The following is a 16,987-nucleotide window of genomic DNA, read 5'->3' as shown; positions in this document are numbered from 1 at the left end:
CCCCCGCCCCCCAGCACTCACGGGACCTCTCCTTTGCTTTTTCCCGCCTGCCGCGCCGCCTGGCGCAGTCTCGCCCAAGAACTTCAAGGTGAAGATGGTCATGAAGACGGCGGTTTTGCTCAGCTGGGAGTTCCCCGACAACTACCACTCGCCCACGCCCTATAAGGTGCAGCCTCCCCATGAGTCGTGGGGCGGGGCTCGGCCGGGGCTGGGGCCAGGGTTGCGGGTCAGCTGGACTCACCGCCGGGTAGGCTTGAGGCTCAGTCTGGGGTTGGTGCTTAGTTTGGTGTCAAGACTTATTAGTCTGGGATCAAGGCTTAGAATTGGGGCCTAGCCTGGGATCAGTCCCAGGGGTTGAAGTTCAGTCTGGGTTTGGGGCTCAGTAGGGGATTAGTGCTCAGTCAGAGCTGGGGCTTAGCCTGGGATCGGGGCTCAGCTAGGATTCAGGCCCAGTGTCTCAGTCTAGGCTCGAGCCTCAGTCTGGAATTAGGGCTGTTTAAGGATTGGGACTTAGAGCCAGGACTTGGCTGCGATTGAAGCTCAGCCTGGGTTCGGGGCTCAATCTGGGGTTGGGGCTGAGTTTGGGGTCAAGACTTAGTCTGGGATCAAGGCTCTGTTAGAATTGGGGCTCAGCTGGGATTGAGGCTCAGTCTGGGGTCACAGTTGGCAGGGTCAGGGCTAAGTCTGGGATCCAGGCTCGGTCAGGACCAGGGGCTCAACCCAGAGCCCTGCTGAGCTGGCCCGTCCCACAGATCCAGTACAATGGGCTCACGCTGGACGTGGACGGCCGCACCACCAAGAAGCTCATCACGCACCTCAAGCCCAACACCTTTTACAACTTCGTGCTGACCAACCGCGGCAGCAGCCTGGGTGGCCTCCAGCAGACGGTCACTGCCTGGACCGCCTTCAACCTGCTCAGCTCTAAGCCCAGCGTGACCCCCAAGCCTGACTCCGAAGGCTACATCGTGGTGTATCTGCCCGACGGCCAGAGCCCTGTGCCTGTCCAGTAAGCTCAACTCGCCCCCCTCAGGGGTTTTGCACCCCTCCACCAGCCAGCTCTGTGACTGGGGCCAGCCGCTTGATCTCTCTGTGCTTCAGTTTCCTCACTTGTCTGTGAAAGAGATCGCATCAGCCCCACCCCGTGTGGTTCCCCTGAAGGTCCAGTGCTTCTCGTAGATGTCGCTAAACGTGGCCTCGTGTCTGCTCCTTGAGCATTCCCTGACGCCCCCATGTGCCTGACCTTCTACTGGTTCTAGGTTCCTAGACTGGTGGGGAGACAGAGCTGGACACAGACACCCTCAGTCCCACGGTGTGGCAGTGAGAGGCACCAGGGCTGAGAGTCCCCAATAAGGAGAGGAGGCCTCTGGGAAGCAGGGAAAAATCGAGGATTACAAAACTGTGGGCATGGAAGCTGGGGTTTTGAAGGATGTATAGGAGTTTGAGAAATATACAGTTGACCCTTGAACAGCACAGGTTTGAATTACATGGGCCCACTTATATGCATATTTCTTTCAAGAAGTACAGACTACAGTATTACACAATCCACGGCTGGTTGAATCCACAGATAGATAGAGAACCATGGATACAGCGGACCAACTGTACTTACGAGTGGATTTTTGACTGCGCAGGGGGTCGGCCCCCTTAACCCCCATGTTGTTGAAGGGTCAGCTGTAATTTCACAGGGTAGGCTTTCTAGGCAAAAGGTACAGTATCATCAAAAGCCTGGAGGCTTGAATCAGGAACTATCGTCCTATGCGACTGGGGCCATATGCCCAACGTATGAGCAGAAGGGAAGATTCAGAAAGGGGCGGCTCCCCGTCTCAGCCCTAGATGGCATCCCTTGGTCATGCTAGTAGACAACCCCCCATGACTCCATCTCCTGATAGGAACTACTTCATTGTGATGGTGCCACTGCGTAAATCTCGTGGTGGCCAGTTCCTGACCCCGCTGGGCAGCCCAGAGGAAATGGACCTGGAGGAGGTAAGAGCCAGTGGGGCCCAGACACGTCCCAGCTTTCGTGAGCCCCGTTGCTCCCAGCCAGGTTCTGAGCAGCCCACATCTCTGTTCCCACAGCTGATCCAGGATATCGCACGGCTGCAGAGGCGCAGCCTGCGGCACTCGCGCCAGCTGGAGGTGCCCCGGCCCTACATCGCGGCTCGCTTCTCAGTGCTGCCACCCACCTTCCATCCCGGTGACCAGAAGCAGTACGGTGGCTTTGACAACAGGGGCTTGGAGCCTGGCCACCGATATGTTCTCTTTGTGCTTGCTGTGCTGCAGAAGAGCGAACCCGTAAGTCCCAAATGGTGTCTGCCCATATCGAGCCACACCCACTGAGTGAGGCAGGCCAGTCCCTAGGGCCCTGACCTCAGAACCAGACACAGATCCTCCTAACTGTGGTCAGAGTTGGGCAGAGGGAACGGTTTGAGGTTGAGGGTATCCCATAGGGAAGGTTTGTTAGAGGAAAGGACTTTGGAACTAGGGCTTTGACGGATATGTAGGAGTTCGGTAAAGAAAGGGCATCCCACAGTGTGCATGTGCAAAGGTCTGGGGTGCGAGAGGAGCAAAATGGATTTCAGAGTGGCTGAAACAGAGTGAGGAAGGGGGAGAGTGAAGATTGGCAAGGGCCGGGCCATGTAGGCCACTAGGGTCAGGGTTCTTGGGAGCTGTAGGAGGGTTTAGAGTAGGGGATGGACATGGATTTGTGTTTGAGAAAGACCCATGTGGCCACCGTGAGGAGGACGGGCACTGATGGAGGTCCCCCCACCCCATTCCTGCAGACATTTGCGGCAAGCCCCTTCTCAGACCCCTTCCAGCTGGATAACCCAGACCCGCAGCCCATTGTGGACGGCGAGGAGGGGCTCATCTGGGTGATCGGGCCCGTGCTGGCTGTGGTTTTCATCATCTGCATCGTTATTGCCATCTTGCTCTATAAGAAGTGAGCCCCCTGCCCCGCCCCCCACTTGACAGGAGGGAAGCCTTCCTAAAAAAGGAGGGGGGTCTGGAAAGATCCAGGGGGGAACGGTCATCTCAGAGGATCATCGCAGAAGCCCTGTATGGTCCAGCCAGGGAAACCAGGGCTCAGAGAAATTAAGCCACCTGATCAAAGTCACACAGCCTGGGAAATGGCAGGGCTCGGGTTCCATCCCAGCCAGTGATTTGACTCCTGTTACGTCTCGCGCTCCACTCGGCAAGATTTGGGGTGGGGGCTGCCTCTGTCCAGTTTAACGCGGTCATGTGGGACGTGTCCCAGCTTCGAAAGAGAGGGCTGAGATGTTATTCCTTGTGGCGGGGGACCCACGCAGGAAGGATTCGCCCCATTTTCTAGAGGAGACCGAGACTCAGAGAGGGAAAGAAAGCCACCCACAGTCACAGAACAGGCCCTTGATGGCCAGCACACCCTCCCCTGTCTTCTTCCCCCCCCCCCCCGCCCCCACTCCTCACCTATGTCTGTTTTCGGGAGCAGTAAGCCTGACAGGTAAGAACTGGTCCTGCCCTTTGGAGGCCAAGGAGGGGAACTGGGGTGGCGTCGTGCCTGTTGGGTGAGCGGGCGCCTGGCTGCTCCAGCCGTTGCACACGTGTCTGTGCGTCGTCGTGGGAACCCCAGTTGCGCGCAGCTGGGTCACATGTTCGCGTGTCTGCTTGCTCCTACAAAGTAAACGCAAGGACTCAGAGCCCCGCACCAAATGCCTACTGAACAACGCCGACCTCGCCCCCCACCACCCCAAGGACCCCGTGGAAATGAGACGCATTAACTTCCAGACGCCAGGTATGTGCTGATCCCAGGTGCAAGGGACGACAGCGACAGGGGAAGGGGAGAGGTAGCATAGGAAGAGAGGAAGCTGCCACCTCGGTGGATCCTGAGGACTGCCCCCTCTGAACTGTGCTTGGTACGACTCAGTTCCTAATTCCCAAATTCCTCCGTGGCTCCGGGCTTGGAACTGTCATGGGTTGATTCTGCTTACAACCAATGGAGGCTTTCGAAGAGTTGCATTTAACTGGTGGCTGCTGTCTTCTCTGGGAGCTTAAAGGACATCTTCAGACAAAGACAAAAGCAAAACTTTTCTGAATCCTCATTTCTTCTGGCAGAAAGAGCTCTGCTTCTGTTCACACTTCTAGTTTTAAGGCCACTCAGTGGTGGGTGTTAGGGTTTTTCCCAATCCCCAGGGATGTGCCCCTAGCAAGGTGTAAGAATTCCACCTCCACCACACTCTGTCTCTCTCCCCTCCAGGGCCACAGATGCTCATGTTCTCCTTGCCTCTTTATAGTTCCCTGTAGGTTAATAGGATTCAGCCGAGTCGCCTGCCATGCTTGGTGGGAGAACTGAATCAGGACCTTGCCCTTGATCATCTTCATGTGCAGTGATCCTCTCATTCCCTCACCTCCTCCGTCTTTTTTTTTTTTTTTTTTGCGGTACGTGGGCCTCTCACTGCTGTGGCCTCTCCCGTTGCGGAGCACAGGCTCCGGACGCGCAGGCTCAGCGGCCACGGCTCACGGGCCCAGCCGCTCCACGGCATGTGGGATCTTCCCGGACTGGGGCACGAACCCGTGTCCCCTGCATCGGCAGGCGGACTCTCAACCACTGCGCCACCAGGGAAGCTCCCCCTCCTCCCTCTTAACGGGCTCATGCCAGCTGCTTCTCACCAAATAAGGAATTTTTAACTTAACTGATGGCTGCTGTTCTCCTTATGAGCTCACAGCATGGTAACGGTCTGTCTCTCTGCTTGCACCCAGCTTTTCACTTCTTGTCTCTGAACTCATTCATATTAACTCTTCCCAACCAAATGGAGATTTTAAAACATTTATATTTGAACTGATGGCTGCAGTCCTCTTGAAGGGCTCATGCGTATAGCCTTGCATGCTATTCCTAATGTATTTATTTCTCTCTCTTTTCTGCTGCTGGACTGTCTCATGTTAGTTCCATGTTTATCCAAACAAGGATTTTGATCATTTATTTTAACTCATGGCTGCAGTCGTCCATAAGAGATCATGAAAGGTCTCATGACACCCCTGATGTACTCCCTTCTCTTTTCTGTCTCTGGACCAGCTTATCTCAATTCTGTTTCCATCCAAATGAGGATTTTAAATGTGTATGTTTAAGGGATTGGTGCTGTCCTCCTTAAAGGTCATGGCACGGGCCCGTATGTCCTTCCCCTGCCCCCAAGTTTCTCCCTCACCATCCTGCCTCTCCTCCAGAATCCCCTCTGCTGACCCCAACACGGGACCCAAGGCCAGGTTGGTCTGGGGGGGGACATGTTGATAGAAGAGCCTAAAACTTTGGGATTTTTCCGAGGTCACAGCTGAAAATCAGGGCTGGCCGATGTCCAGCCGGAGGGAAGCACAGCAGCTGCCGTTGGTTCTCTGGTTGGGGCCCAGGCGGCCGCGTGTCCCTCACTCGTTGCTCTGCCCTTTGCGTCTGTCCGCCGGCTGCTGTGCGTGCACCCAGCGAGGGGCGGGGGGAGGTGGCCTCCCCGCGTGTTTTCATTTATTTATTGTTTGCTGTTTCTGCAGATTCAGGCCTCAGCAGCCCCCTCAGGGAGCCGGGGTTTCACTTTGAAAGTTAGTTCCTGTGTCTCTCTGTTCTTAGCTTCCTTTCGCGCCTGTTTGTTTTCATCCTTGGTTTCTCCATCCCGCCTCCTCTCTCTCTGCCCACCTGTCCTGCGCTGGCTTCTCGAGGGGGGGCGGGGGTGTGGTCTGCCGGGCCCTGAGGTCGCGGGTTGTGACTGCGTGTGTGTGTGTGTGTGTGTGCGCGTGTGCGTGTGCGTGTGTGTGTGAGAGAGAGAGAGAGAGAGAGAGAGGGAGGGAGCGGGAGTCTAGTCTACATGTATGTACATGTAAGTATCGCCCATGTGATAGGGGACCCACCAGTCAAATGGACACCAGCCTCAGACCCCTTAGATGTGGGCTCCGGGGCAGCACCCGGGGTGGCGGGGAACACGCAGGGGCTCAGACCAACATCTCTTCACCAACTGGCGCAGCACATCTTTATCGGTTTAACACCAGTGCTTTGGTGCTGGCGCATAGCCATCAGTCTCCCTATATCTGCAGAGCGAATGTGTGAGCACATGCATGGCCACCAGGCCCCAGGAGAGGACAGGGGTCTGGCAGGCTCAGATATGGGGAGGAAAGAGCCAGGCCCACCCCACGACCTCCAGCCACCCCCGCACAGGGGGCTCCAAAGATAAGGGACGTCACCATCCCATGTACCAGATGAGAAAATGAGCCCTCAGAGGTCAGGGGTTGGTGGCAGCTGCCCCACCATCCAACACACACATACGCCGTGTCTCCCCTCCCCGGTCCCTCAGCTCCACCTGGCAGAGGACTTTTTGGTCCCTCTGATCCCCAAGGGGCCGAAAGGGGTATCGGCCTCCCGCCCCTGCCCCAGGGATGGTATTTCCGGAAGCCCGGCCCTGCCCCAGGGATGGTATTTCCGGAAGCCCGGCCAGCTGCATCTGCTTCTTCATCTCTGTGTCACTTGCCTGCTTCTTGCCACGCACCAGGAGCTCGAAGTCCTGGGCGGGTTGGCCCTTCCCCAGCCCCTGCATCCCCAGCTGGTTGCAGGGGGCACTGGGGAGGGAGGGCACCGGGAGCTGGGGCTCAGCCCAGAGCCGCCGCCTCGTGCTCCCCCTTCAGCCCCGCAGGCCTGGGGTCCCTGCCCCCATGGGGGCTGCCCCGAACCTTCCCCTCCCCCCCTCCCCCCCCCCCGCCACTCCCTCTAACTGCAGCTCGTCCATTGCAGACTCACACCGTAGAGCATCCCCCCGCCCTCCCCCCCGGCCCCCGGGCTGGCCCCCGAGTGACCGGCCACGCCGTTGGGTCTTCTCTTCCCCGCAGGCATGCTCAGCCACCCACCCATCCCCATCGCGGACATGGCCGAGCACACAGAACGCCTCAAGGCCAACGATAGCCTCAAGCTCTCCCAGGAGTACGAGGTGAGCTGGCCCCCACCTCCCACTCTCCCGGGCCCACAGACACCCACCCTGACACCCCCCGCATCCCCTTCCCTGCAGTCCATCGATCCGGGCCAGCAGTTCACGTGGGAGCACTCCAACCTGGAAGTGAACAAGCCCAAAAACCGCTACGCCAACGTCATCGCCTACGACCACTCTCGTGTCATTCTCCAGCCCATTGAAGGTAGCGCGTGGGGCCCCAGGCTCCGTCATGCCCAGCCTCATTCCACAGACAGCGCATAGACCCCATGCCTCTTCTTGGCCACGGGGCCAGGCCAGAGTGGACTAGCTAGGGGACAGGTGGGGAAACTGAGGCCTGGTCCGATGCTAGCCAGAAGCCACTGGGAAGTTTTAGATATGTATTTAACTGATGGCCACTGTCCATTACATATTTCCATCTATTTCTCTACGTCAGTGACGCTCATCAGGGCAGTTCCACCACTCGGGACATTTGGCGATGTCTGGGGACATTTTTGTCGTCACGGCTTAGAGGAAGGGGGTGTTAGTGGTATCTAGGGTATAGAGGCCAGGGATGCTGTTCAATAACTTGCAAAGCACAGGACAGCCCCTAGCATAGAATGATGCGGCCCCAAATGGCTATAGTGTTGAGGTGGAGAAACCATGAAGTATGCGCCGCACGATTTCCTTGGGGACAGATTGGGGCAGTCCAGGAGGGCTTCCAATAAGTGGGAAGTGGCGGACCAGGTGGAACCAGCCTAGAAGGACAGAGTGCCCCCACTGATCTCTGGCTTCTCACCCCGGCTGTAGGCATCGTGGGCAGCGATTATATCAACGCCAACTACGTGGATGGCTATCGGCGGCAGAATGCATACATTGCCACGCAGGGGCCGCTGCCCGAGACCTTCGGTGATTTCTGGCGTATGGTGTGGGAGCAGCGCTCCGCTACCATCGTTATGATGACACGGCTAGAGGAGAAATCACGGGTGAGGCCTGGACCCTGTGGCCCCCAAGCCCTCAGTCGGCTCCGACCCACACTCACGTCTGTTCTCTTACCTGGTACAGATCAAATGTGATCAGTACTGGCCCAACAGGGGCACGGAGACCTACGGCTTCATCCAGGTCACCCTGCTGGACACCATCGAGCTGGCCACGTTCTGCGTGCGGACGTTCTCCCTGCACAAGGTGGGGCCCAGGCCGGGACTCGGGGCTCTGGGGCGGGGGTGATGGGGGTGGAGGAGGAAGACGAGCTTCTGCCCTGGGAGCTCCCCATGGGACAGAGAAGAAACCATGTTGTCCCAGGCTGACCACATTCTCAGGTGGCCCACTTCATGGATGGGGACACTGAGACTCAGAGGGGAACAGCTCTTGTCTCCAGCCACAGCAGGAGGACAAACCAGCAGAATCCTACTTAGCAGTGAACCTGCTGTCCCCTTGCCATCAATCATCCTGCCCCACACACCAGGTCTTCCTTGCTCTCTGGCCTCACCCAGCCTGGGTTTATGGCAGGGTCCTGGCAGGGTCTTGGCCATGCACTCAAGGGGCTTCCAGTCTTGGGTGGAAGACACAGTGGGCAGTCGAGACTGGGGCAGAGGGAGTCTTTAGATATGTATTTAACTGATGGCTGCTGTGCATAACATGGTTCCGTGTGTCCTTGTACATCAGCGGTTTTCAGTTGGGCCATTTTGCCATTCAGGGGACATTTGGCAATGTCTGCGGGCACTTTTTTTTTTTTTTTTTTCAGGCACCTCTTTAACTGGCTCTGATTCTGCTCACTTTGCAGATTTGCGGTACGCGGGCCTCTCACTGCTGTGGCCTCTCCCGTTGCGGAGCACAGGCTCCGGACGCGCAGGCTCAGCGGCCATGGCTTACGGGCCCAGCCGCTCCGCGGCATGCGGGATCTTCCCGGACCGGGGCACGAACCCGTGTCCCCTGCATCAGCAGGCGGACTCTCAACCGCTGCGCCACAAGGGAAGCCCCTGCGGGCACTTTTTAAAAATTTTTTTATTGAAGTGTAGCTCATTTACAATGTTGCATTAATTTCTGCGGTACAGCAAAGTGATTCAGTTATACATAAACATAGATTCTTTTTCATATTCTTTTCCATTATGGTTTATCACAGGACACTGAATATAGTTCCCTGTGCTATACAGTAGGACCTTGTTGTTTATTCATTCTGTATATAATAACTTACATCTGCTGACCCCAACCTTCCACTCCTTCCCTCCCCCAACCCCCTCCCCCTTGCCAACCACAAGACCGTTCTGTATGTCCGTGAGTGTGTTTCTGTTTCGTAGATAGGTTCATTTGTGTCATTAGATTCTGCATATAAGTGATACTGTATGGTATTTGTCTTTCTCTTTCTGGCTTCACTTAGTATAATAATCTCTAATTGCATCCATGTTCCTGCAAGTGGCCTTATTTTGTTCTTTTTCATGGCCGAGTTGTATTCCATTGTATGTATGTGCTGCATATTCTTCATCCATTCATCTGTCAGTGGACATTTAGGTTGCTTCCATGTCTTGGCTATTGTGGATAGTGGTGCTATGAACATAGAAGTGCGTGTATCTTTTTGGATTGGGGTTTTGTCTGGATATATGCCCAGGAGTGGGATTGCAGGATCATATGGTAGCTCTGTTTTCAGTTTTCTGAGGAACCTCCATACTGTTTTCCACAGTAGCTGCACCAACTTACATTCCCACCAACAGTGTTAGGAGGGTTCCCTTTTCTCCACACCCTCTCTAGCATTTGGTATTTGTGGAGTTTTTTAATGATGGTCATTCTGACCTGTGCGAGGTGGTACCTCATTGTAGTTTTGATTTGCGTTTCTCTAATAATTAGTGACGTTGAGCATCTTTTCATGTGCCTGTTGGCCATTTGTATGTCTTCTTTGGAGAAATGTCTATTTAGGTCTTCTGCCCATTTTTCCATTGGGTTGTTTGTTTTTCTTGTCGTTGAGTTGTATGAGCTGTCTGTATATTTTGGAAATTAAGCCCTTGTTGGTCGCATCGTTTGCAGATATTTTTCGTACGTTGTCTTTTTGTTTATGGTTTCCTTTGCTGTGCAAAAGCTTGTAAGTTTAATTAGGGTTCCATTTGTTTATTTTTGTTTTTATTTCTAGTGCCTTGGGAGACAGGGGACGCTTTTTAGTGTCATGCTGGGGAGCGGAGGTGCTCCTGGCACCACAGCGTTCCCCTGGCCGCCAGCCAGGGCCTCTCAACATTAAGCATACATCTGGCCCAGGTGCCAGAAGACGGTCAACGGACACGAGGGAGTACATATTTTCAGTTGATTCACACCTGAAGCACGCACTGTGTGTCAGACCCTTACCTGGGCATCAGGACACCCAAAGTGTCTTGCTCTCGTGGGACTTACAGTCTAGTGGACAAGACACAGACAATAAATATGTAAAATGACAGGAAATCTTACACATAAAACAGGGAAGAATAGAATGGGTAGTGAAGGACCTGCAGTTGGTGAGGAAGGGAGGAGATCTGGGGTAACAGCATTCCAGGCCGAGGGCACAGCCGTGCAAAGGCCCTGGGGCAGGACCGTGCCTGGCGTGTTGGAGAAACAGCCAGGAGTCCAGTGTGGCTGCAGCAGAGTGAGGGAGGGGGAGAGAGGGAGGAGGGGAGGGCAGGGAGGGGACGGGGCAGGTCGTGCAGGACTCTGTGGGCTGCAGGGGAGACTTGGGCTTTTACCCCCAGGGAGGGCTGGGGGCACAGGAAGCAGAGGAGGGGCGGGACCTGACTTGGGTGCTCACCAGTGCCCTCTGTCTGCTGAGGCGGGAATAGACTGCGGTAGGGATGCCCGGGGACCAGGGTGACTGCTCTGGTCTGGATAGATGATGATGGGGCTGGACCAGGGTGGTCACCATGGAGGGGGCGAGTGAGAAGTGGGTGGGCTTGGGGTAGACTCTGAAGGCAGAGCTGATGGTGCTGACTGATGTCTTGGATGTGGGAAGGCAGGGAAGCGGAGTCAAGGGCGACTCCTAAATCCCGGCCGGAGTGCGTGGAAGGATGGCGCCGCCATCAGCTGAGATGGGGGGAAAGGGTTAGGGGAGAAAGTGGGGGGCACAGTGCTGGCCGCACTGAGCGTGAGATGCCAGTGAAACTCCCAGGCAGAGACACGCCCAAGCCCCGGGGCAGCCGGGCACCTGAGTCAGGCACTCGGAGTAGTGGTGGTCTGGAGGTGTGAACGTGGCCCCCGGCACGTGGGTGGTGGGCTGCGGTGACTGGCAGTGTCCCTTTGGCCCCCAGAACGGCTCCAGCGAGAAACGGGAAGTCCGGCAGTTCCAGTTCACGGCGTGGCCGGACCACGGGGTGCCCGAGTACCCGACCCCCTTCCTGGCTTTCCTGCGGAGAGTCAAGACCTGCAACCCGCCGGATGCGGGCCCCATCGTGGTCCACTGCAGGTACCCCCGTCCCAGCCCCCTGCTCCCCGCTGCGCCCCGTCGCACCCACCGCACCCCCTTGCCCAGGGGGCCCCTGATGACCCTGCCTGTCTCCGCAGCGCTGGCGTGGGCCGCACGGGCTGCTTCATTGTCATCGACGCCATGCTTGAGCGGATCAAGCCGGAGAAGACGGTGGACGTGTACGGCCACGTGACGCTCATGCGGTCCCAGCGCAACTACATGGTGCAGACCGAGGACCAGTACAGCTTCATCCATGAGGCCCTGCTGGAGGCCGTGGGCTGCGGCAACACGGAGGTGCCTGCCCGCAGCCTCTATGCCTACATCCAGAAGCTGACCCAGGTGGAGCCTGGCGAGCACGTCACCGGCATGGAACTCGAGTTCAAGGTGGCCTGGGGGGTAGAGGTTGCTGTGGGCCGGCTGGGGGGAGGGGACTGAGCGGGAGATCAGAGTTAAGGAGACCAGAGGGTGGGGTTTGGTGTTCCCCTGCCTGCCAGGCCCCTGTTAGTGCCCTGGCTGAAAATACACAGCCCACCCCATCCCTGGGGAAAGCAGGTTCCCAGCCGGAGGCTGTCCTGATGGTGGCCCCCCGTCCCCTCGTCCCTCGTCCCCACAGCGGCTGGCCAACTCCAAAGCCCACACATCCCGCTTCATCAGTGCCAACCTGCCTTGTAACAAGTTCAAGAACCGCCTGGTCAACATCATGCCCTACGAGAGCACACGGGTCTGTCTGCAGCCCATCCGGGGTGTGGAGGGCTCCGACTACGTTAACGCCAGCTTCATTGATGGCTACAGGTACCTGCCCCTGGCCACTGCAGGGGCCCTGGCCTTTGCCGGGCGATGCTGAGGCTCCAGAAAGGTCCCAGCCCTGCCCTCGGGGGGCCTCCAGTCTTGCGTGGGAGAGAGCTAGACGGACCTTGCCAGTCTCAGTCACAGCTGAGGTGGAGGGAATCTTTAGACATCTATTTAAGTGATGGCTGCTGTCCGTAACATGGTTCTATCAGAGGTTCTCAATCTGGGCAATTCTGCCACCCAGGGGAAATTTGACCACATCTAGGGACGTTTGGGTGGTCATAACGGGAGTGAGGGAGGAGGATTACTGCTGGCATCTCGGGGGCAGAAGCCAGGGGTGTTGCCTAGCGCCCCACGGTGCACAGAACACGGCCCCGTCACAAAGAATCATCCAGTCCCGAATGTCAGTAGTGCCGAGGCTGAGAAACCCTGGCCAAGGGCGGCTGTTCCAAGGAGGGGGTACTGCCTATGCATAGCCCTAGGGAGAGCTTGGCCCGTGCAAACAACGGAAATTAGTTTAATGGTACCTGAGTGCGGGCAGAGGAGGGACGCAGGACAGGTCAGTAGACAGCCCTGCAGCCTCCTGGAGAAGCGGGAATCTATTCTCGGGCCGATGGTTTCTCCATGTGGAAAATGGGATTATTTGGAGGGTTGAACCAGACAGGGAGGGAGATGATGCCTGGGCCGGGGTTCCCCCGTGGCCCTGGACTCACACACCCCGCCCCGCAGGCAGCAGAAGGCCTACATCGCCACACAGGGGCCGCTGGCGGAAACCACGGAGGACTTCTGGCGCATGCTCTGGGAGAACAACTCAACCATCGTGGTGATGCTGACCAAGCTGCGGGAGATGGGCCGGGTGAGCCGGGGGCCACGGGGGGAGGGGCAGGGGCCGGGGGCAATGCTGACCACGGCGGCCACCTCCCCAACAGGAGAAATGTCACCAGTACTGGCCGGCCGAGCGCTCCGCCCGCTACCAGTACTTTGTGGTGGATCCGATGGCGGAATACAACATGCCTCAGTACATCCTGCGGGAGTTCAAGGTCACAGACGCCAGGGTGAGTTCGGGGTCGGAGTGCTGGGAAGGACCAGAACCCGGGCCGGACCCTGCAGGCTGCTCACCGTTCCGCTAGTGGTCCGGAGAGAGCTTCCCTAGTTGGGGGTAGAAGCAAAGGCCCAGGGGAAGGAGAAGCCCCCAGGGCTGGTTGGAAGAAGTGAGCTGGCCATTTGGACAGTCGCTCCCGCCACCGAGTGCGGGGAAGAGAGGGCCTTGACCCCACGGCCTCCCCGTTGGAGCGTGCGTCACGCCGCTCACTAGGGAACACGGCCCAAGGCGATCATGTTAAAGGGAGTGAGTGGGGCGTTTCCCTGGAAGCAACAACCCACGGGAGGGTAGTGGCGTTAGAGGGCTGAAAGCGGGCTGGGGGAGAGGTGATGCATTGATGGTGCCGGGTGGTGGCCGACGGAGCCGTAGATGGAAAAGAGCGGAGGAGCCACGGGTGGCGTGATGGGGCGTGGGACCGTCAGTCAAGATGTTGCCAGTGGATGGCAAAGCCCGATGGGTAAAGAGCATCGTTAGTCATCAGGCGTGGGTAGCGCAGACGGCGCCGTTGGATTGGTGGCGTGGGGGTATTGGAGAATCAGTGGAAGATGCTGCTGTTGGGTGGTAGTGGAGGAGGGTGGTAAACAAGGATGGTGTTGGACGGGAGGGAGGTGGGACTGGAGATTGGAACGTATGGATAACAGGATGGAGAATGCCAACAGAACATGGGTTACTACGGGTTAGTGAAGGGTGATGTGTTAGCAGCAACGGGTGGAGGAAGATGAGATTGGAGAGGACAGATGTTTGGCCGGTGGCAGATGGAGACGATCAATGGGAAATGACTCTGGAGAGAGTAAAGAATGACGAACGTTCAGCGATCAATGGTACTAGACAGTGCTGTTGATGGTATGAGGTAGAGGAAGGTGGGGTTGGAGGAAGGAAGTGTTAGGTGGTGGAGGATGGAGACCATCAGGGTAAGACAGCATCACTGGATGGCACCATTTTGATGTAGAGACCGTGACTGGGAAAAGGTAGATGATGAGTAAAGGACGGTGGTGAACGTCAGTGGAAGATGGTCCTTAGAGGGGGGGAGAGTGCTGAATTACTAGGGCCGGATTATGGAAGATGGTACCATTGGGTCGTGATGAATGGAAGGTGGCAGAGAGCCATGATGTTGGATGGCCCTGCTGGGTCGTGGGAAGACGGGATTGGCGAGAAGGATGGTTGAGTGGTAGGGATGGAGTACGTCAGTGGGAGGCGGCATCATGGGATGCTCAAGTACTGAGTTACCCGCAGTGGATGGTGAAAGTTAGGAGGTAACGGTGTTGGGTAACGCGGGTAGAAGGTGAGCTTCCAGTGGTGGCTGGTGGAAGATGGCGCCCTGGGGTGGTGAAGGATAGTAGATGATGGCGCTGGTGGGTGGTCGAAGACAATGGGCAGTCAGTGGTGGGGGATGGAAGATGGCACCACTGGAAGGTGAGGGTACGGGGCAGTGCTCTTGTACTCTGAGATGGTGCAGAGTGGAGGATGCCAGGGAGCTGGAGAATGGGACCAAGAAGGGCAGATGTTGGGTGCACTCCGGGACGGCACAGGATGGAAGATGGCAGACAGCAGTGGTGGATGGGATTGGAGCTGTGCAGAGAGGAGCAGTTCGGGGGTGGGGGGGTGAAAGATGGCCATATAAGGTGGTGTCACTGGATGGTGAAGTTAGAGGATGAGCATGGCATCCTCGGGTGGTGAAGACGAGATTGGAGCATCTCAGTGAAAGATGGTGCCCTTAGACAGCGTAGGACAAGGAGTCGTCAGGGTGGATGGCGGAAAATGGGGTGGAGGATGGGGAAGGACGGAGGGTGGTGTTGGCTGGTGGTGGAGGATGGGACTTTGGCGAGGGTGGGAAAACCACCGTGACCACCACTGACCTTGATAACAAGACTGGGCTCTCTCTCTCTCTGTTCCAGGATGGACAGTCCCGGACTGTCCGGCAGTTCCAGTTCACGGACTGGCCGGAACAGGGCGTGCCCAAGTCGGGGGAGGGCTTCATAGACTTCATCGGCCAAGTGCACAAGACCAAGGAACAGTTTGGCCAGGACGGCCCGATCTCTGTCCACTGCAGGTGAGCTGCTCCCCGAGCCCCGGCCCGTGGCCCGGCTGGGGAAACCGAGGCCTCGTGAGGACAGCCTCAGGCACTCCCGTCTGGGCTCCTTCCATCCCTGGGAGGCATCAGAGCAGGAGGGATGGGAATCGGGCAGTTAGGTCAGGCTCCCCCAAGCACCCGCCCCTGAACTCCCGCACTGTCCCCAACAGCGCCGGCGTGGGCAGGACGGGTGTCTTCATCACGCTCAGCATCGTGCTGGAGCGGATGCGGTACGAAGGCGTGGTGGACATCTTCCAGACCGTGAAGATGCTGCGGACCCAGCGGCCAGCCATGGTGCAGATGGAGGTGAGGGCGGGACGGGAGGCGGCGGCCGGGCCCCATGCCGGTGCTGGCCCGGGCCTCTGTTTTCTCCCCTGTGAGATGAGCACAGCCACCCTCCACTCTCTGGGTGCTTGTGGGTGGAAGGTCCTCAGCCCCTCCTGCTTTGGGCTGACCCAAGAGTGAGCTGAAGCCCAGAGCTGGGAAGCGTCCCTTGGAGTGGGCAGGGGTGCGTCCATCCCGGCCCCAGAGTGAGTCACAGCGAGGTCAGGCTCAGCCAGGACCCCGGAACGGGCCACGAATCCTGAAGTGAGGCCCAGAGCAGGGAGGGACTTCCTGCCATCGAGTTCACATGGGACATTTTAACAATGTCCTCCAGGGACTTCCGTGGCGGTCCAGTGGTTAAGACTGCGCTCCCAATGCAGGGAATATGGGTTGGATCCCTGGTCGGGGAACTAAGATCCCACATGCCCTGCGGCACGGCCAAAAAAAAAGGAAGAAAGTTAAAAGCAAAAGAAAAACCAGTGTCCTCCAAACTCTCCCGTCTCTGGGGAGACAGAGCTGAAGTGGCAGCCTGCCAGCCCCCCGGGGTGGGGCGTGTCGCAGGGCATGGCCAAGCGGCCGCGTCCTAAGACATGAGAAGGCAGATGGAGCCCAGCGAAGGCGCAGGCTGCTCTGGGGGTCCCGGGGAGCCCTGGGCGGCTTCAGAGCAGGAGAGGCGCTGACAGAGGCCCACCCCTCCCCTCCCCCACGCAGGACGAGTACCAGTTCTGCTACCAGGCGGCTCTGGAGTACCTCGGGAGCTTTGACCACTATGCAACCTAGAGCCTTGTCGGCCCGGCCCGACTCCAGCGGTCCCGACGCCTCCCGTGCCGGGCGGGCCCCGAGGCCTGGACCCCGGCGGCGGGGACAGGAGGCGGCGGCCGTGTCTCCGCAGGGTCTCCGGGAGCGACGCGGCCCCTCGAGCCCCAAACCCCCGCGTGGCCCCAGCCACTCCCCTGGACCGGCCGCCGCCTTTGCTACTCGGCACATTCCTCATTTCCTTCCAGAACGAGATTCCAAAACGAGAGATTCCGGGGTGGGGGGAGGGGGGAGGCGGTGAGCAAAAGGGGGTTCTTCCCCAGAACCGGAGGAGGGCGGGGGCTGTGAACTTGGCCCTCGTCCTTCCCCGGGGAGCCTTCCTGCCCCACAGCCTGGAGGGCGCCGGGGATGGGGACCCGATGCAGCTCTCTTTTGAACGCAGTGTAACTATCCAGTGACATTTCCTGTTTGTTTTTTTAAATAGTGTATTTTTTTTCCTTTTTTTTTTTTTTTAAAGAAGAAACAAATGGGAAAAAAAGAAGACTTGACAGTCAACGAATTTAAAAGGAAAAACTTGGCTTATTCCTATTCTGTTCACAGACAGACAGACAGTCTATTTTTTCACT

General features: G+C 57.6%; 1 protein-coding gene across 2 annotated transcripts in view; it reads left to right on the top strand.

Moving 5' to 3' along the window:
* PTPRS (protein tyrosine phosphatase receptor type S) overlaps positions 1-16,385 on the top strand; it is a 63,325-nt gene extending 46,940 nt beyond the window's left edge. The window contains exons 18-37 of one of the 2 annotated variants that reach the window (XM_007460542.1): positions 69-166; positions 753-1,006; positions 1,887-1,980; positions 2,074-2,289; positions 2,778-2,935; positions 3,464-3,475; positions 3,654-3,766; positions 5,509-5,556; positions 6,832-6,929; positions 7,008-7,131; positions 7,716-7,891; positions 7,971-8,090; positions 11,165-11,319; positions 11,418-11,703; positions 11,933-12,111; positions 12,838-12,964; positions 13,038-13,163; positions 15,106-15,260; positions 15,452-15,587; positions 16,317-16,385. In XM_007460542.1, the coding sequence (XP_007460604.1) occupies positions 69-166; positions 753-1,006; positions 1,887-1,980; positions 2,074-2,289; positions 2,778-2,935; positions 3,464-3,475; positions 3,654-3,766; positions 5,509-5,556; positions 6,832-6,929; positions 7,008-7,131; positions 7,716-7,891; positions 7,971-8,090; positions 11,165-11,319; positions 11,418-11,703; positions 11,933-12,111; positions 12,838-12,964; positions 13,038-13,163; positions 15,106-15,260; positions 15,452-15,587; positions 16,317-16,385 (2,744 nt within the window). The remainder of the gene's footprint in view (positions 1-68; positions 167-752; positions 1,007-1,886; positions 1,981-2,073; positions 2,290-2,777; positions 2,936-3,463; positions 3,476-3,653; positions 3,767-5,508; positions 5,557-6,831; positions 6,930-7,007; positions 7,132-7,715; positions 7,892-7,970; positions 8,091-11,164; positions 11,320-11,417; positions 11,704-11,932; positions 12,112-12,837; positions 12,965-13,037; positions 13,164-15,105; positions 15,261-15,451; positions 15,588-16,316) is intronic. The other variant, XM_007460541.1, reaches the window with a different exon arrangement.
* Positions 16,386-16,987: the final 602 nt, after the last annotated feature.

The sequence above is a fragment of the Lipotes vexillifer genome, unplaced genomic scaffold (genome assembly GCF_000442215.2).
Source record: "Lipotes vexillifer unplaced genomic scaffold, Lipotes_vexillifer_v1.1 scaffold1011, whole genome shotgun sequence".
NCBI classification, from domain to species: domain Eukaryota; kingdom Metazoa; phylum Chordata; class Mammalia; order Artiodactyla; family Lipotidae; genus Lipotes; species Lipotes vexillifer.
The sequence above is the reverse complement of the archived record's forward strand: the minus strand, read 5'-3'. Positions and strand labels throughout refer to the sequence as shown.